This window comes from Mixophyes fleayi, chromosome 4 (genome assembly GCF_038048845.1).
Source record: "Mixophyes fleayi isolate aMixFle1 chromosome 4, aMixFle1.hap1, whole genome shotgun sequence".
NCBI lineage: Eukaryota > Metazoa > Chordata > Amphibia > Anura > Limnodynastidae > Mixophyes > Mixophyes fleayi.
The window spans coordinates 327,796,862-327,816,062 of NC_134405.1; the positions used below are offsets into that span (position 1 = coordinate 327,796,862).

The 19,201-nt window shown below is 48.5% G+C and overlaps 1 protein-coding gene across 2 annotated transcripts in view; it reads left to right on the forward strand.

Moving 5' to 3' along the window:
• The window catches only part of FGD4 (FYVE, RhoGEF and PH domain containing 4), a 114,052-nt gene that overhangs the window by 17,161 nt on the left and 77,690 nt on the right, over nt 1–19,201 (forward strand). Inside the window, exon 1 of one of the 2 annotated variants that reach the window (XM_075210322.1) lies at nt 15,028–15,114. The exons of the other annotated variant lie outside the window; for it this stretch is intronic. Within the exon in view, the coding sequence (XP_075066423.1) occupies nt 15,105–15,114 (10 nt within the window). The 5' untranslated portion in view covers nt 15,028–15,104. Of the gene's footprint in view, nt 1–15,027; nt 15,115–19,201 lie in introns of those variants that run through there. 2 annotated transcript variants of the gene reach the window in all.

Here is a 19,201-nt window from a genome sequence, read left to right on the forward strand (position 1 = left end):
CTGTACAGCGCTGTGGAAATAATGACACTTTATAAATAGCTGATGATGAAAGTGTACTTGTAAGATGCATATTACACAGGATTGATGTGTTACTTGTTTTTTCCACAGTGTGGCCAGCAGGTGGCACTGTTGCATCTTTCGTGAAGCTGTTTCTTTCATTATAATCACTTATAACTTTATAACATGTGTATAATAGGAGCAACTTCAGATGTACTGAGCATGTTTTTAGGGCCAGTCCCTGGGTTTTTTGTATCTCCTCTAGTGCCTGCTTCGGTAGTCGGTGACTCTTTAACCTTTGACTTGCAGGATACGTTGGGTTTTGTGCTTTCACAACAACTGGTAAGCCACAGATTACCTTCCTTTAAATTAGAGTGTAAAAAAATATATTTAGTTTTTTTGTTGTTATTGTGTTAATGTAGTCTGCTATAACATTTAGAGAGTTGTAAAATATAATTTGATCTTTTTGGGACTAGTGATGTCACACCACTAGAATATAATATTATATTTTGCAGTAGCAGCACTCCCTTGAAATACAATTTATATTTGGAGATTAGTTGTGTCACTTCCACAAAATACAATGATCAATTCAACAGACTACAGGTTTTTAATCAGAGTTAATCTGGATGGTGACATGAAAATAGAGAAGTGTTCTATACTGAGCAAACAGTATTTCTTTTTCATCTGTTTGATGTTTATTATGAGGTTGAATAACATAAGTAGAATAACAAAACATATTAGGCAAGTTTATTTATGTTTTATTAATAAGGCATAAACACTTAAGTAACGGCGTAGAACTGGGCAACGGAATCCATTCTGAGGTCACTAAATTGGGGTCAGGTTTTGGGAGGAATTGTTGGGAGGGTGTTTGGTGTTTGCAGAATGTTGTGTGCTGCCGGCGTTGTTGTGATATAAAATATTTTTGTTTCTTTTCTAGTGAAACCTTCTTTCTAATTACTGCTATAAATTAGTATTGAAGTAACATTTCTTTTTAAAGAATAAATAGCACCAATCCATTGTAAGAAGCCCCATTTCTAATGCTCTCTCTTTAATAGGCCATAAAGAAAATAATTGATATTTTTGTGTGGAAAGCCGCAGTTTCTATGGGTCATTGTGATTTTAAGAAGAGTATTGATTGTGACTGTGTCCCCTTCATTCAAGAGATAATTCCTTTTGACACTAATTCATAAACATTGATTTCCCCCCTCTCCAACATTGGGTTTAATAAAAAGAACAAAAGGCGACGTGGCTTTGATGCGCTGTCTTTAAGTCCGTTTTTAAGACTCTGAGAAACAGATTTCAAAGGGTTTTACGTGCTAAGAGCCCCTCCGGCCTGGTCGTATTCAGAAGTCACTGGCTCATGTTATTGTGCCTCTCTGTTCTGTACATTATACATGGAGCGAATCTTTGCTCCTACAGCAGAATTAAGCACAGACTGCTCAGTAAAGTGGATTATATTTGTACTCATTCAGATTCACTCATTCCCCTAATTCACTTTGACAGGTGAATGGGACAGCTTGGGCCCTCGAAGTACCGCCATGTGGGTCACGTAAACGCAGTGTATTCTGGGTAGGCTGACCCCCGCCTTGTTCTGGCGCACAACTGCATGGAATGCAATAGGGCAATAGACGGGGTATACTAAGTGGAAGTGTACTGTACAGAATCATCGGATAGAACCTGCTTGTCAATCAAACATCCATTCTAAGTGCCTAGCGATATTGTTTGATTTTATAAACTGGATGTGTGTAGCAGTGTCACTGTGCACATTATACAGTCAGTGTGCTAAAGATGTGATTGTTTGGGATATATAACAATAAACTAATGTAGGACACGGTGCCTCTGACATCCCCCCCCCCCCCTGAACGACCCGTCCTGAGGTTATATCTTTCAGGATCAGCCCCTGACCAGCTGAGATAATGCACCTTTCACCGTGGTCTTTGTGCTGGTGATTATCTGCAGATGAGTGATTTGCCTTGTTAATCAGAAAGATCGTTGCGTCACCCTCGGGACTCCTAGGGCCTGGCAGAGTCAAGGAGGAGTCACGAGGGAGATGGATGGAGGAAAGGAAACAAGTGGATGAAACAAAGGGACACAAGGAGTAAGTCATAGGCAAACTGAGGAGGGGTTTCTTAGTGCCTGGAAACCCCCCTCCAAGCCTGGTGCACTGTATAATTAAGGTGGCTGGACCCCGACACCGCTTCACACAGCTCTGCTTGAAAAGGGAGCGCTACGTGCACCTAACAGTAGTGCACGCAGCATTGTCCATGTATATTATAGGGATAGGAAGAGTTGCAGAGCAGCCAAGCACTGTCTAATATTATAGCCACACCCCCATGTATGCTGGTCACGCCCACTGGCGGCGTGGTGTGGAAACCCCCCTCTACAAATCCTGCGTTTGCTCCTGTAAGTGTTGATGTACCCGCTTCCCCCAAACACGGGTGCTAGAAGGACAAGGTTATCGGCTGCTAGGATTGGTGCCTGTTCCATATATTGCCTAAGTTCTATCTCTATGTCTAGTACACGTTAAGTGCTGTTAGGTGAAATCTTAAATGTTCTAAGCTGTATGACACGGACACCTGTCAGTCACAGCTCAGGGCTTCATTAACTGCTGTGTAGTGAGATGAAAGTGAGACTTGTATAGATCCAACAGGCCGATAAAGAGCGATCTGTTAGTGACAGAAGCGACCTTCTCTTTCGTTGCTGCTTTGCAGAATACTGATGCAACCGGCCGTAAGTAACGTAAGACATCGCAGCTCTTCCCTTGAAGGACGCTGCAGGAAATGTTATGTAACAACTGACAATCTGACATCCAGATAAGGGAAGTTTTCTCGCAGCCGCGCTATATCTGGCTCTGACGCCCGACCGGCGACTCACCAGACGTGGGGCAGAATGAGCGACCATGCGTTTGGCAGAGTCTGCCCCGCCTTCAGGTGATTGGACCGATAACTTTACAGTATCAACTCTCTCTGCTTCTCTTCTGTACTGAATATCATGTATATCAAACTTGTTACTGGACGTTGCATAAGGGAGCACGCTCCACCCCTGTCCATTTACTAACTGCTCCGTGGAGTATTTGGGCATTAGCCAAAGAGTTAAAGGGAACCGAAGGTCAGACTCTGCTCAGCCAGTAAGTAACACACATCTCGTGTGCAGCACTCGGACGTTTCACAGTTACTCAGATCCCTTTTTCGCTGTATGGAATTATTTTTGAAGAAGGAAACGGTTCAGGGTTGTGAAACTCTGGTGAAAGTAGCAATTTTCCACCTCTTCACGTCTGCAGTTATAAAGACTTATTTGTATACACGTACTATACCTCATTGACATTCTGGAATGATAGAGCATAAAACATTGACCTATGCCCAGGCACGCAGGACAGGTGTTCTCAGCCATGATGCCCACGTTATCTTTTATAAGGGCTCAATATTGAGAGTAGATTTGACGGAGAGTCGAAAACCTCTGGCCGGTCCCTGGCGCCACCCTAGGTGAGGCATAAGCCACATTGGGCCACTCAGCATCTTGGTTGCACAGGCTGTAGGGATCCAGCACTGAACACACATGATAAAAAGTCAGGTGCATTTATTTATTTTAACATAAATCATCATGTGCAGGCTATAGGAAGAATGTTGGTATTTACCATTTTCCCTTTTTTTTTTCTCTTCATGTTGCTATTAGTGATTTATGACTCTGGACTACCATGGCAACCACAGTCACATTGTACATGATGTAGTGAGCAGAGGCCCTTTGAGCCCTGCCTGCACTGTGACATCCTCCTTCTCAACCCCTCTGTCGTTACACATGACCTGCTGTGAGCCTGTGTCTGTGCGGCAGGCTGACTGTGTCTGTGCGGCAGGCTGACTGTCTGTGTCTGTGCGGCAGGCTGACTGTCTGTGTCTGTGCGGCAGGCTGACTGTCTGTGTCTGTGCGGCAGGCTGACTGTCTGTGTCTGTGCGGCAGGCTGACTGTCTGTGTCTGTGCGGCAGGCTGACTGTCTGTGTCTGTGCGGCAGGCTGACTGTCTGTGTCTGTGCGGCAGGCTGACTGTCTGTGTCTGTGCGGCAGGCTGACTGTCTGTGTCTGTGCGGCAGGCTGACTGTCTGTGTCTGTGCGGCAGGCTGACTGTCTGTGTCTGTGCGGCAGGCTGACTGTCTGTGTCTGTGCGGCAGGCTGACTGTCTGTGTCTGTGCGGCAGGCTGACTGTCTGTGTCTGTGCGGCAGGCTGACTGTCTGTGTCTGTGCGGCAGGCTGACTGTCTGTGTCTGTGCGGCAGGCTGACTGTCTGTCTGTGCGGCAGGCTGACTGTCTGTGTCTGTGCGGCAGGCTGACTGTCTGTGTCTGTGCGGCAGGCTGACTGTCTGTGTCTGTGCGGCAGGCTGACTGTCTGTGTCTGTGCGGCAGGCTGACTGTCTGTGTCTGTGCGGCAGGCTGACTGTCTGTGTCTGTGCGGCAGGCTGACTGTCTGTGTCTGTGCGGCAGGCTGACTGTCTGTGTCTGTGCGGCAGGCTGACTGTCTGTGTCTGTGCGGCAGGCTGACTGTCTGTGTCTGTGCGGCAGGCTGACTGTCTGTGTCTGTGCGGCAGGCTGACTGTCTGTGTCTGTGCGGCAGGCTGACTGTCTGTGTCTGTGCGGCAGGCTGACTGTGTCTGTGCGGCAGGCTGACTGTCTGTGCGGCAGGCTGACTGTCTGTGTCTGTGCGGCAGGCTGACTGTCTGTGTCTGTGCGGCAGGCTGACTGTCTGTGTCTGTGCGGCAGGCTGACTGTCTGTGTCTGTGCGGCAGGCTGACTGTCTGTGTCTGTGCGGCAGGCTGACTGTCTGTGTCTGTGCGGCAGGCTGACTGTCTGTGTCTGTGCGGCAGGCTGACTGTCTGTGTCTGTGCGGCAGGCTGACTGTCTGTGTCTGTGCGGCAGGCTGACTGTCTGTGCGGCAGGCTGACTGTCTGTGCGGCAGGCTGACTGTCTGTGCGGCAGGCTGACTGTCTGTGCGGCAGGCTGACTGTCTGTGTCTGTGCGGCAGGCTGAGTGTGTCTGTGCGGCAGGCTGACTGTCTGTGTCTGTGCGGCAGGCTGACTGTCTGTGTCTGTGCGGCAGGCTGACTGTCTGTGTCTGTGCGGCAGGCTGACTGTCTGTCTGTGCGGCAGGCTGACTGTCTGTCTGTGCGGCAGGCTGACTGTCTGTGTCTGTGCGGCAGGCTGACTGTCTGTGTCTGTGCGGCAGGCTGACTGTCTGTGTCTGTGCGGCAGGCTGACTGTCTGTGTCTGTGCGGCAGGCTGACTGTCTGTGTCTGTGCGGCAGGCTGACTGTCTGTGCGGCAGGCTGACTGTCTGTGCGGCAGGCTGACTGTCTGTGCGGCAGGCTGACTGTCTGTGCGGCAGGCTGACTGTCTGTGCGGCAGGCTGACTGTCTGTGCGGCAGGCTGACTGTCTGTGCGGCAGGCTGACTGTCTGTGCGGCAGGCTGACTGTCTGTGCGGCAGGCTGACTGTCTGTGCGGCAGGCTGACTGTCTGTGCCTGTGCGGCAGGCTGACTGTCTGTGTCTGTGCGGCAGGCTGACTGTCTGTGCCTGTGCGGCAGGCTGACTGTCTGTGCCTGTGCGGCAGGCTGACTGTCTGTGCCTGTGCGGCAGGCTGACTGTCTGTGCCTGTGCGGCAGGCTGACTGTCTGTGTCTGGGCGGCAGGCTGACTGTCTGTGTCTGGGCGGCAGGCTGACTGTCTGTGTCTGGGCGGCAGGCTGACTGTCTGTGTCTGGGCGGCAGGCTGACTGTCTGTGTCTGGGCGGCAGGCTGACTGTCTGTGTCTGGGCGGCAGGCTGACTGTCTGTGTCTGGGCGGCAGGCTGACTGTCTGTGTCTGGGCGGCAGGCTGACTGTCTGTGTCTGGGCGGCAGGCTGACTGTCTGTGTCTGGGCGGCAGGCTGACTGTCTGTGTCTGGGCGGCAGGCTGACTGTCTGTGTCTGGGCGGCAGGCTGAGTGTGTCTGGGCGGCAGGCTGACTGTCTGTGTCTGGGCGGCAGGCTGACTGTCTGTGTCTGGGCGGCAGGCTGACTGTCTGTGTCTGGGCGGCAGGCTGACTGTCTGTGTCTGGGCGGCAGGCTGACTGTCTGTGTCTGGGCGGCAGGCTGACTGTCTGTGTCTGGGCGGCAGGCTGACTGTCTGTGTCTGGGCGGCAGGCTGACTGTCTGTGTCTGGGCGGCAGGCTGACTGTCTGTGTCTGTGCGGCAGGCTGACTGTCTGTGTCTGGGCGGCAGGCTGACTGTCTGTGTCTGGGCGGCAGGCTGACTGTCTGTGTCTGGGCGGCAGGCTGACTGTCTGTGTCTGGGCGGCAGGCTGACTGTCTGTGTCTGGGCGGCAGGCTGACTGTCTGTGTCTGGGCGGCAGGCTGACTGTCTGTGTCTGGGCGGCAGGCTGACTGTCTGTGTCTGGGCGGCAGGCTGACTGTCTGTGTCTGGGCGGCAGGCTGACTGTCTGTGTCTGGGCGGCAGGCTGACTGTCTGTGTCTGGGCGGCAGGCTGACTGTCTGTGTCTGGGCGGCAGGCTGACTGTGTCTGTGCGGCAGGCTGACTGTCTGACTGTGTCTGGGCGGCAGGCTGACTGTCTGTGTCTGGGCGGCAGGCTGACTGTGTCTGTGCGGCAGGCTGACTGTCTGACTGTGTCTGTGCGGCAGGCTGACTGTCTGACTGTGTCTGTGCGGCAGGCTGACTGTCTGACTGTCTGTGCGGCAGGCTGACTGTCTGACTGTCTGTGCGGCAGGCTGACTGTCTGTGTCTGTGCGGCAGGCTGACTGTCTGTGTCTGTGCGGCAGGCTGACTGTCTGACTGTGTCTGTGCGGCAGGCTGACTGTCTGTGTCTGTGCGGCAGGCTGACTGTCTGTGTCTGTGCGGCAGGCTGACTGTCTGACTGTGTCTGTGCGGCAGGCTGACTGTCTGACTGCGTCTGTGCAGCAGGCTGACTGTCTGTGTCTGTGCGGCAGGCTGAGTGTGTCTGTGCGGCAGGCTGAGTGTGTCTGTGCGGCAGGCTGACTGTCTGTGCGGCAGGCTGACTGTCTGTGTCTGTGCGGCAGGCTGACTGTCTGTGTCTGTGCGGCAGGCTGACTGTCTGTGTCTGTGCGGCAGGCTGACTGTCTGTGTCTGTGCGGCAGGCTGACTGTCTGTGTCTGTGCGGCAGGCTGACTGTCTGTGTCTGTGCGGCAGGCTGACTGTCTGACTGCGTCTGTGCGGCAGGCTGAGTGTGTCTGTGCGGCAGGCTGACTGTCTGTGTCTGTGCGGCAGGCTGAGTGTGTCTGTGCGGCAGGCTGAGTGTGTCTGTGCGGCAGGCTGACTGTCTGTGTCTGTGCGGCAGGCTGAGTGTGTCTGTGCGGCAGGCTGACTGTCTGTGCGGCAGGCTGACTGTCTGTGTCTGTGCGGCAGGCTGACTGTCTGTGTCTGTGCGGCAGGCTGACTGTCTGTGTCTGTGCGGCAGGCTGACTGTCTGACTGCGTCTGTGCGGCAGGCTGAGTGTGTCTGTGCAGCAGGCTGACTGTCTGTGTCTGTGCGGCAGGCTGAGTGTGTCTGTGCGGCAGGCTGAGTGTGTCTGTGCGGCAGGCTGACTGTCTGACTGTGTCTGTGCGGCAGGCTGACTGTCTGTGTCTGTGCGGCAGGCTGACTGTCTGACTGTGTCTGTGCGGCAGGCTGACTGTCTGACTGTGTCTGTGCGGCAGGCTGACTGTCTGACTGTGTCTGTGTGGCAGGCTGACTGTCTGTCTGTGTCTGTGCGGCAGGCTGACTGTCTGTGTCTGTGCGGCAGGCTGACTGTCTGACTGTGTCTGTGCGGCAGGCTGACTGTCTGACTGCGTCTGTGCGGCAGGCTGACTGTCTGACTGCGTCTGTGCGGCAGGCTGAGTGTGTCTGTGCAGCAGGCTGACTGTCTGTGTCTGTGCGGCAGGCTGAGTGTGTCTGTGCGGCAGGCTGAGTGTGTCTGTGCGGCAGGCTGACTGTCTGTGCGGCAGGCTGACTGTCTGTGTCTGTGCGGCAGGCTGACTGTCTGTGTCTGTGCGGCAGGCTGACTGTCTGTGTCTGTGCGGCAGGCTGACTGTCTGTGTCTGTGCGGCAGGCTGACTGTCTGTGTCTGTGCGGCAGGCTGACTGTCTGTGTCTGTGCGGCAGGCTGACTGTCTGACTGCGTCTGTGCGGCAGGCTGAGTATGTCTGTGCAGCAGGCTGACTGTCTGTGTCTGTGCGGCAGGCTGAGTGTGTCTGTGCGGCAGGCTGAGTGTGTCTGTGCGGCAGGCTGACTGTCTGTGCGGCAGGCTGACTGTCTGTGTCTGTGCGGCAGGCTGACTGTCTGACTGCGTCTGGGCGGCAGGCTGACTGTCTGTGTCTGTGCGGCAGGCTGACTGTCTGACTGCGTCTGGGCGGCAGGCTGACTGACTGCGTCTGGGCGGCAGGCTGACTGTCTGTGTCTGTGCGGCAGGCTGACTGTGTCTGTGCGGCAGGCTGACTGTGTCTGTGCGGCAGGCTGACTGTCTGCGTCTGGGCGGCAGGCTGACTGTCTGCGTCTGGGCGGCAGGCTGACTGTCTGCGTCTGGGCGGCAGGCTGACTGTCTGACTGTGTCTGGGCGGCAGGCTGACTGTCTGACTGTGTCTGGGCGGCAGGCTGACTGTCTGACTGTGTCTGGGCGGCAGGCTGACTGTCTGACTGTGTCTGGGCGGCAGGCTGACTGTCTGACTGTGTCTGTGCGGCAGGCTGACTGTTTGACTGCGTCTGGGCGGCAGACAATTTGGTTTGCCAACCAGAGAACTTTTGAAAGCGAGAGAGAGATTTTTAGGACAGTAGCCAAAAAAAATGAAATGTTTTGTTGTTTTAAAATGTGTGCGCAGCTCTTGCTAAGGAAGACATTGCTGTACCCATGTCTTAGTGATGCTTCCTTCATAATGTCTGTCAAGCATCTTTCAAACTGTTTTTGTCATGATTTGACTGCTGCAGACATGGCCGTTTATGGCTGCTATTTAATTTGATGTCATCTTAGCAAATCCTATGGCGGCTCCTAATCTTAAATTCAAATTTCTGAAAACTGGTTTTAAAGATGAACTTGACCCCATCCTGTACCTGAGGATTGCAGAACACTCCACTGGGATCAACTTCCTCTGTTACGGAGGAGACCTAAATTGGAAGAGATCACCGAGTGCTGGACGTGCGCTCTGCGACGGCATCCGCCTTGTCAGTTCCTCAGCCAATTATCTAGTCAATCACACGATAAATTACCTTTCAGCCTGTTCCAAATCACATTGTATCGTTTCATTTGATTTTTAATTCGAACTAAAATTCTCGTTCAATGATGGAACAATGTCGTTCCAATCCTGCAGTGTGTATGCACTCAGGACCATAGATCTCTATGGAGTGTGCAGAGTCACAATCTTTTCAGCAGATGGTTATGACAGATGAAGAGCACAGATCTGACGGTAAAACGTATATAGTATGTACCATACTTGGCTACTTTCGGCAAGTGTAGTCCGGGAGAGCGGTGTGACTAGAGGGCGGGTGATGGTGGGGCGCAGCCACACGTGGCATTTTGGCCCCGCCCCCCCGAGACGGAATTGCCGTTTTGTTGCGTGGGGCGGGGCCAAATTGACGCGATTCACAGATAATCGCGTCATTTAGGCTAGGCAGTTGCGGATTGCGGGAGACTTGCCTGCTCTCCCGAGAGTCCGTGAGACCAACCCGAATTTCAGGAGTCTCCCGGACGTTCCGGGAGAGTTGGCAAGTATGAAGTGTACACAGGAATCTGCATGCTGATCAGGACTTTTTTTTTTTTTTTCAGATTTTGGTAAAATCTTTAAGGATAGCGCATCGGGAGAAATTTTGTATAGTGTGCACCCAGCCTTAGGGTTTAGGCTAGTGTGATGAACACATACAAAATGTTCATAGTGTAAAGCATAATTGTCATACAGTTTAAAAACAAAATGAGCCAGTTTGTCAGGTGTAGGAAATCCCCCACTTATAAATATAACTGCACAGGCGCTAAGAACCAGATCAACAAATTGCAGCTGGTTGTTCATTCCACTTTAGTGATTTGCCGTGGTCTGATCCCAGCCCCCGGGGCCGATGTACGGAGGCCCTAACAGAGCACGGGCCGGCTCACGGGTTAAATATAAATAAGTTAGGATTAAAGATAAGCGCCTGTTCTTTAGCCGAATCTAAACTCGCCACAAGATTTGCAAACAAAAGGTTCTTTTCAAGAAAACTGTGGAGTTTTTTTTTTTTCCCCATAAGGATACTGACATTTTCCAGTCCTGAGAAAATTTCCTGTCGTGAAGATAAATTAAGAAATACACCACAAGTTTAAAAATCCTTACTCAGTGTGCTAATTAAAGTTGGTCTATTTAAAGGGATGTCTTTGTGTTTTGACCATGATTTTTATCGTATCAAAGGGGACATACATATTTCTCCAAAAACCATTGTCTATGTGAATTCCCCAGTATCTTGAGGCTTATTTTTTGATTCTTGGTAAGTAGGAAGCGTTTGTTCTTTGCGTGAGCATCTCGAGTAGACGACTATCCAGACCCAAACGTGATTGATGGTTATTATTACATCCTTGTCACATATGAACATGTTAAAATAATAATAAAATAAAAAAATACGAGTTGTCTGCTTGGTTTACCTAATGTAGATATGGTTTTATGCAAACGGTACAATGTTTAAAACTGCTACTTCTCAAGATGCTTATTATCAAACACAATGCGTCTCCGTCTAAACTGTATATGCTACAGAGCCCATTCTGGTGGCCGTATTTGTATATTGGTCAATAGAACGAGCTCCGTACTGTATACATTAAACATTTTCGTGAGAGTATTCTGGTGGTCAATGTACAATATACAGCAAATTGTCATGTTTACTCTAAAATACACACCCCAATCTCTTGTGGCTGTTACGTAATGTGGACATCTGGTGGCTGTTGTATAAACCAATCTGGATTCATAATTGTAAGGCAGACTTCGGTGGCTAGTCAACAATATAGTCCCAGGCTATGATACAAGCCAGACCTCTTTCCATAAGGGAATTCCCTCTTTGGTCCTGTTTTCTGCGCTAGAAAAGTGATGCAGGTTCTCACAACAACAAGCCTAGGTGTAATCCTTGACTCACAACTATCCTTTGTTCCCCACATTGACTCTATATATAAATCATGCTACATACATCTAAAGAACATTTCCAGAATATGCACATATCTCACACAAGACACTGCAAAAACCTTAATTCATGCACTCATCATCTCCCGCATTGACTATTGCAATTCCCTCCTTACTGGTCTTCCCAAAATCAGACTCAAACGCCTATGATCGATTTTGCACGTAGCGGCTAGATTTATTTTCTTTTGAAAATTGTTCTTCCTCTGCTGAGCCACTCTCAGTCTCTACATTGGCTGCCTGTTTTTCAGCGTATCCAATATAAAATTCTTCTACAAGGCCGTCAACAAAATTGCACCAACATACATCTCCTCACTTGTCTCAAAATATCTCCCAACTCGACACCTCCGTTCTGCACAAGATCTGCGTCTCTCTTCCACTCTCATCCCATCCTCCCATTCCCGGTTACAGGACTTTTCTCGGGCTGCACCCACTTTTTGGAATTCCCTACCTCACACAGTAAGACTTTCCTCTAGTCTTCAAATGTTCAAGCGTTCTCTGAAAACCCATCTCTTCAGACAAGCTTATAATATTCCTCCACCACCATCTTAATCTCCATAGGTTACCCTATTACCACCCTCTACACAACTAACGCAAGACAACAACCCTCTGACCAACATAGTTGTGTGACTGATCGCACAGCCCACTAAATTCTTTTTACTTTTGCATTCTAGCTGAAAAATATGGAATATAATGTAGCACATATCCTTCTGCATCAAACTCCCATTGTCACATAGATTGTAAGCTTGCGAGCAGGGCCCTCTTACCTCTCTGTCTGTCTGTATTAAACAGTAATGTTTTTGTTACTGTTTGTTCCCAATTGTAAAGTGCTACGGAATCTGCTGTCGCTATATAAATAAATTTTGATGATAAAGTATAGACTGACTTATGTACAGCAAAGATTGTTGACCCTGTCTCCTGGTCTCAAAATCTAGAACATTGGGAGTTAAGAATTGAAAAATAGGAGATGGATCAAATTTGGCAGACTCCCCCAAAAAAGGGGGGGCTTGACAGGCCTGTATGAACCACTCATGTTGTTTCCCAATTGTCACTATAAGCACTCCATGCATAGAATCCATTGTAAGTCATGTAGTGCCTTTCTTTGCTGGGTCCCCTTGAGAATAATCAATGCCTGGTCCTTGATAAAACGTTCTGATTGCAGCAGTACGAAATATTTAACAAAATTGCATAGATTGGTTGCGCAGCAAATCTTAGAAATGTCCGACATCTATGGGACAAATGTGAAGTGTAATCAGTGAAGGATTAAGATGACGCACATACACACACTATATATATATATTTTCGTTAGGTAATTTTACCTCATGAACACACATTAAAAAGGGCGCTTGCGTCGGGAAGTAACGCTCTTCCCCTGAGGAGGCCTGGGCTAGGCCCAAATGCATGACAAGAACCTTTTTAAGACCATAAGTATCTTGATTTGACTAGAATGCATGAGTATCATGCACGGGTTAACTTGTATGTATGTGTATATATATATATATATATATATATATATATATATATATATATATATATATATATATATATGTATATGTATGTGTGTGTATATATATGTGTATATATATATATATATATATATATATATATATATATATATATATATATATGCTACACATCAACTGCATGAAGTACTTTTTACTTGTATTTGAGACTGACCAGTGTGGTCCTGCCACACACCCATCCCTTTGAGTCACTTTGTGTTCTCCAATCTTCCCTGGTCACATATGACCCTGCCCCCGCTCCTCCTCAAACTTGTAGGTTTCTACATTGTGTACGGTAGAGGAGAGATCTGGTCATCTTCACAGCGGCTACCAGCTTTGATTACCTGCTGCTGCTGCTCCTATCTTAAGCTCTGGTACTGCTGGTTGGATCCTGGAATGTTGTGGTACTGTTCACCTCCTGGAAAGCCGAGCAACAAGAGAACACTCTAGATCACCCTTCTCCCAACCAGCCCCAATAAAATTAAATCAAAAGCTTCCGTGCTTAATAATTAGGCTGTTTGCAATTTAATGTTAGGCCACATTCCCTTCATTCACATTTAATGGATAGATCTCCTTCCCCTCCTAACCAGATCTCATTAAATTATCTTCACATTTTATACAAAAATCCCACATTTCATTATTAGTCCCGTTATTACAGTAATAGCCCCCGCATTTCATAAAGAGATCCTATATTAAATAGATGTTACATTACATGAATAGCCCCCACTAGTTGCTACATTACTTGAATAGCTGTCATGTTATATAAATAGACCCACCAGTCTCCACATTACATTAATCCCCCCACACATTACATCAATAGCCCTCTCTAGCCTCACAACATTACATACATAGCCCTCTACCACACTTACTTGATCGGCAGAACTTGAATGTTTTGGGAGGTGCGCCCGGCCCATGTGTGCAGAGGTAGGAGGGACAGAGGGGAGAGAAGGATAAAGTGGATAACGAGAAGGGAGAAGCAGGAGTGGTACCCGTCAGATAATCTGGCAGGAGGCGCATCGTAACGCCCTGTCTTGACTGGCTATACTCCTTGTCTGGCATTCGGTGGTGGGTTCCCAGGGCGGACGGGGCTTCAACCTAGGCAGCTGCATGCTGATCATTTAGCCTTATGAATATTTAGGCTTCTGTGCACTATTCCTCCTCTCACTTTAAAACTGAAGATTGTTGTGGAAAATGCAAAGTGTGGCAAAACAGAGAAACTGCAGCCCAAAATGCCCTCTATCAGGCCTGTCCAAACTGCGGCCCTCCAGGTGTTTGTGAAACTACAAGCCTCAGCATGCTTTGCCAGTAGACAACCAGTTGATAGCTGGAAGGGCATGCTGGGACTTGTAGTTTCACAACACCTGGAGGGCCGCAGGTTGGACAGGCCTGTCTTATATAAAACCGCGCTCAGCAAGGGGAGAAGACAGAACACACGCTGGACGGACTCGGATAAAGTATACCCCATCACCTGCACAGTGGAGACAGACATCGGGCCTGAGTCAATAAGGCAAAAAATGGGTAAATGTTCTCTGGGACAAACCATGTTACAATACAAGGGGTGCAAAGTAGTTTATTATTTTGCGCAAAAGTTAAATACTGGCTGTTTTTTCATCTAGCACACAAATACTTAATAGCTTTATTACTACACTGAAATTTAAAGTTGATCTAGGACATGCCCTACCCCAACTATAAATCTGTCCCCACATTTTAAATTTACCTCCCCCTCCAATGCAACATGGTTTTTCCCAGGTGCAAATGTTACTCCTTGTTTATGCTTTGCTCTCCTTAATGACTCAGGCCCATCATGTTTATTCATTAGAATCCACCCTAACAGTTCACTAGGATCTGGCTGAGGCATAAAATTGTTCGTAAATTGATGGTCCGAGTATTGGTTGGAAAGAAAACTAATGTCCCCCTCTACAGTGAGTAGATGATGGGTCACGTTAATGCAAACTTTATTTTAAAAAAAATAGCCTTGTTTAGCAGCTGCTTAAGACAGCCCAGTTATTGCTTACTGCTTTACATAGATATATATCTGCAGTGACTTTCAAACAAAAAAAAAAGGAAGCAAAAATGTAAGGTAAATATAGTGCCTTCCGTTTGGTCATTTTCTAAGGAGCCCTGTACTGGTGCATCTATCTGTAAACAATGCACAGTCCGTGCACAGCGAGGAAACTGGAAAGGTAAGTGAGGGACTTAGAACAATCCAAATGAACAAGTCGAAGGAACAGCTTCCTCCGTGTTTTGAAATATTCTTGCATGTTTCCTGTGGTTACAAATTGTTAGCAGCTTTACAAAATATACAGCATTTCCTATACTGCTGCCTTAATTAGTGTGTAGTGCTGGCAGCGTATTGACTGTAGCTAGACATTAGGTTTCAAGGGAGTATTTAGGATGGGTGGGAGGCTTCTGGCAACCGGCCCTGCGGAGACCTAGAGCCCACCCTTCGGATCCACTCATGGGGGGGTGTGAGTATTGCACATTGTATCTGTTTTTTAATAATGCCCATAACCTTTTAATTGAGGTTAACAACACTCACCCACCCGTTTCCTCTTCTTTCTGTCTAACCTTCTTTCTTTTCTAACTCTCTGTAATCAGGCACTGATAATGTAATCGTTCTGCATTGTATTATGGTTATTAATGGTTGTTGTTATTATCTCGTTTTGCTTTTGCTCTTAGGCATTTTTTTGTTTTTGTTTGGTGAGGTCTAATTGAAGTGGGAATGGTTTATTGTGGTGGTGAAGTTGTCTGTGAGAATCATGCAAAGCTTTGCTTTTGGAAAACAAACCGATAAAACTTATACTTGGGTAAATGACAGAAAAAATTGTTTTAGCAGCAGTGGACCAGAATTTAGCATGTACACATGCCTTATAGTTAACTAGGCCTGAGTAGGCCTGCCCTCCTGGAACGCGTTTCGCTTTCCTCTGAAGTGGGCGGGCCCTTGATGACACGGTTCAATGCGCAGCGCAATGACGTGGATCGTGCTGTTGTGCAGCAGAGAGGGCGTAATGACGCAAATCGGAATTCATAGGCTGAATACTGTTGTTGGACTAATCTACTTTACAGAATTACATTAGCGCAAGGAGGCCTGAGGTTGCGGTATTATCCCATGTTTGTAATTCTGAATACCTCCACTCGGGGCAGTGCATGCGCCAAAGGGGGGCTTGCTCACGCATACAGGGGGACATAGCAGCGTACTTTTGAAGTGCTAGCCTGCAGGTCCGGTGCGAGGTCTCTAGGCGCCCTAGGCAAAGTTTCAGCCTAGTGCCCCCCCCCCCCACCCAATCCTCCTACAAGGCTCTGACACACTCATTTTTATACCATAGAAAAATTACTATTTGCCACATCATGCTCTATATTTGATTTGCAAGCTATGTGGGAGAAAAATTACTATTATTTGGCACCTCGTGCTCTTTTTTTGATTTGCAGCAAGTCAAATATAGAACACGAGGTGCCTACAAAATAATAATTTTAGCCACCATAGTTTTTAAATCAAAGATAGAGCATGAGGTGCCAAATAATAATCAATCCCACCATTTTTTCCCCTCCTCACTTTGTGGATTGGGCTTTGGGTACCCCTTTATAAAAAAATATACAAAAATAAATAAATAAATGGTATATACTCACTGTTGTTTCTCCTGAAGGCCGGTCAGCAGATGCAGGGAGGCTTCAGAATTCTTCAATGGCTGCCCACCGCTCCTCGGCTTCTTCACAACAAAGGAGCGGGGTGGAGCGGTGCATGTTGGGCAGGGAGGGGGGCGTCGGGAAATAACGTTTTTCACACTGTCTGTCACTGACAGAAAGTGTGAGCTGAGGCGCCGCCGAACAGTGAGACTGATGTCAGTGATCATGTGTGAGATGCGCCGGGTGGCCCGGTCGCATCTCATTGGATGAAGAAGAGGACGGCGGCGGACACTACAAAACAGCAGCAGGTGCCCTGCCGCCGCTGCACTCCTGTCCCAAGCCGCTGACTAGATTAGAGAATCTAGTCAGCGGCGCCCTGCAGGTCCCGGCGCTCTAGGCAACTGCCTAAGGTTGCCTAATGGGAGCGCTAGGCCTGCGGTGAGATCTGTTAATAAGGGGGATCCCGGGGATTGGGGCGCTACAGGGGCAAACAAAGGATTTGTAGGGGGGGGGGGGGTTTCCACACCACGCCACCATGGGGCGTGACCAGCAAGCATGGGGGCGTGGCTATAATTTTAGACAGTACTTTGCTGCTCTCCAACTCTTCCTATCCCTATAATATACATGGGCAATGCTGCGTGCACTACTGTTAGGTGCACGCAGCTCTCCCTTTTCAAGCAGAGCCGTGTCAGGCGGGGGCAGGGTCCAGCCAACTGAATTATACAGTGCCCCAGGCTTGGAGGGGGGTTTCCAGGCACTAGGAAACGACCCCCCCTCGGTTTACCTAGGCGCTATTTACTATAGGAGAGGGAATATTAACTTGCACTAATGTCACCTGGGTATAGTTTCTATCTTATTGTAGCATAGCGTTATATCTGTTATATGTGTTTTGATTTTTGGTGTGAGTCAGTTTGAACTTAGCAGACCCGTTAAGAGTTTATTTGGTCCTTATTTTCCGGGTATATGCTTGTGTTTACGTGCTGAGAACCTTTCTTCCGTGGTGACTCTATCGTGAGGATGAATCTGCAGTGTCTCCTTACTCCCAGATCTGCTTCATATCTTTACTCTGAAAGGTCTCTGTTATTTCTGCAGCTCATCTGCAGAAGTCTGACTTGTGTAAACCATGGAAGCCTTAGATTTATAGCCAGTGTAAATGTAGGCACGCAAAGAGATTAGGATCACTTGTTGCTTAACAGAAGTACTCCAGCCGTATTTGGTCCTAGAGCATTTCACAATCCGAATAACCTCCAGTCCTGGATCGCTCAGACGTTTTTCCTTTCCTTTAGTAATAAAGCCACTACCAGCTATGGTGTGAGGTTATTCTATTCATTGGTCACTATCTTCATCTTCTACATCTCCTGGGACGCCTCTGTTTTACAGTAGGCGGGGATAGAACCTGTAGCCAATCAGATCATCAGAATGCTCACAGCGGCACAGGGTACTTCAGGAGATGGGTGTGCTGATTTCATGGGAGGCAGTGACCTGTCCAATCGCGTGATTGAGTCAGCGACATTTATAAAATACGAATCCCACAGCAACGCTTGTTACATATGTCAAATAGTAATATACATGTGTTGTGTGATATAAGGGCGCTTTCCATCCCCAGTGGTCTGAAGTGGCGGGAGCAGCTGCAATGTCGCAGTAATCTCAGTTATTCTAGAGTTTTCGGACAATATCCCACGATCCCGGATCCTGCTTGACTTCTGTGTGAAGTGGGAGGGGCTTTAATGGCACAATTTGCATCACCAGGCCACGCCCCATGCCGTGCAAGGACTTATATTTGCGTCCTCCTGCACTTACCCTGTGGACCTCCCCTCTGGGATCTCTGAATCTGCTTCATGTTGTTTAGTTATTAATAATGTGCATGGTTTTCAAATTAAGTAGGACCAGGAGCTGGCTGGGCTGGGGGCAGGGGCAAACGCAGGATTTATAGAGGGGGGTTTCCACACTACGCCACCAGTGGACAAGACCAGCACGCATGGGGGCGTTGCTATAATTTTAGACAGCACTTGGCTGCTCTCTAACTCTTCCTACCCCCATAATATACATGGGCAATGCTGCATGGATTACTGTTAGGTGCATGCAGCTCTCCCTTTTCAAGCAGAGCTGTGTGAAGCGGGTGCAGGGTCCAGCCACCTCAATTATACAGTGCCCCAAGCTTGGAGGGGGGATTCCAGCCTCAAGAACCCCCCCTTGGTTTGCCTACAGGGGGGGGGGGGGGGGCAGGTTCCATACTGGGCTACCATGGGCGGGGTCACCGGGCTACCTGCATTTTTTTTGCCCCCTTTAAAATGGTCCTAATAGGCTGCTGACCCGCGTCAGCCAGAAAATAAGTATGGGGTCTTTATAAAAAAAAAAAAAAAAGAAAGAAAAAGATATTTAAAACAAAAGTAATTCCACCATAATTTAGCCCATGGTTAAATACTTATAATATATAAGTAATAGATTATTGACGCACAAAATTTAAAAACAATGTGCAATTGGCCCACGTAGCTGAACCACAGTTCCAGACCCGCCCGTTTAACACCCGCGATCTCCCGACTAGCAGTCGTGAGCTGAGGAGTACAGTTACCCTCCATGACATTACGTCTAATTGTTAAAAGTGAGACTGTCTCGCCTGTAATAATTTATGCATGAAGATTGATGTATGCACACTCTGATACAGTGGTCTACACCGGCCGCTGTGCACGGAAGAAGGAGGATCAGCATAGACCACAATGAAGAGTATAACCACTTAATACATATACAATGGTTATACAAGTGATCCAAGCAGGTTCCTGGTCATCGGGAGGCCGGAGAAAGCTGAATGAGTTTTAAATGTGGTTCACCTGCAGCTGATATACGCTGGATGTGCTCAGTCCAGACACTAGCAGAACAGAGCTTATCCCATTTGTTTCAATGGGGTTTCCAGAATGTAGAGACCACAGTGGA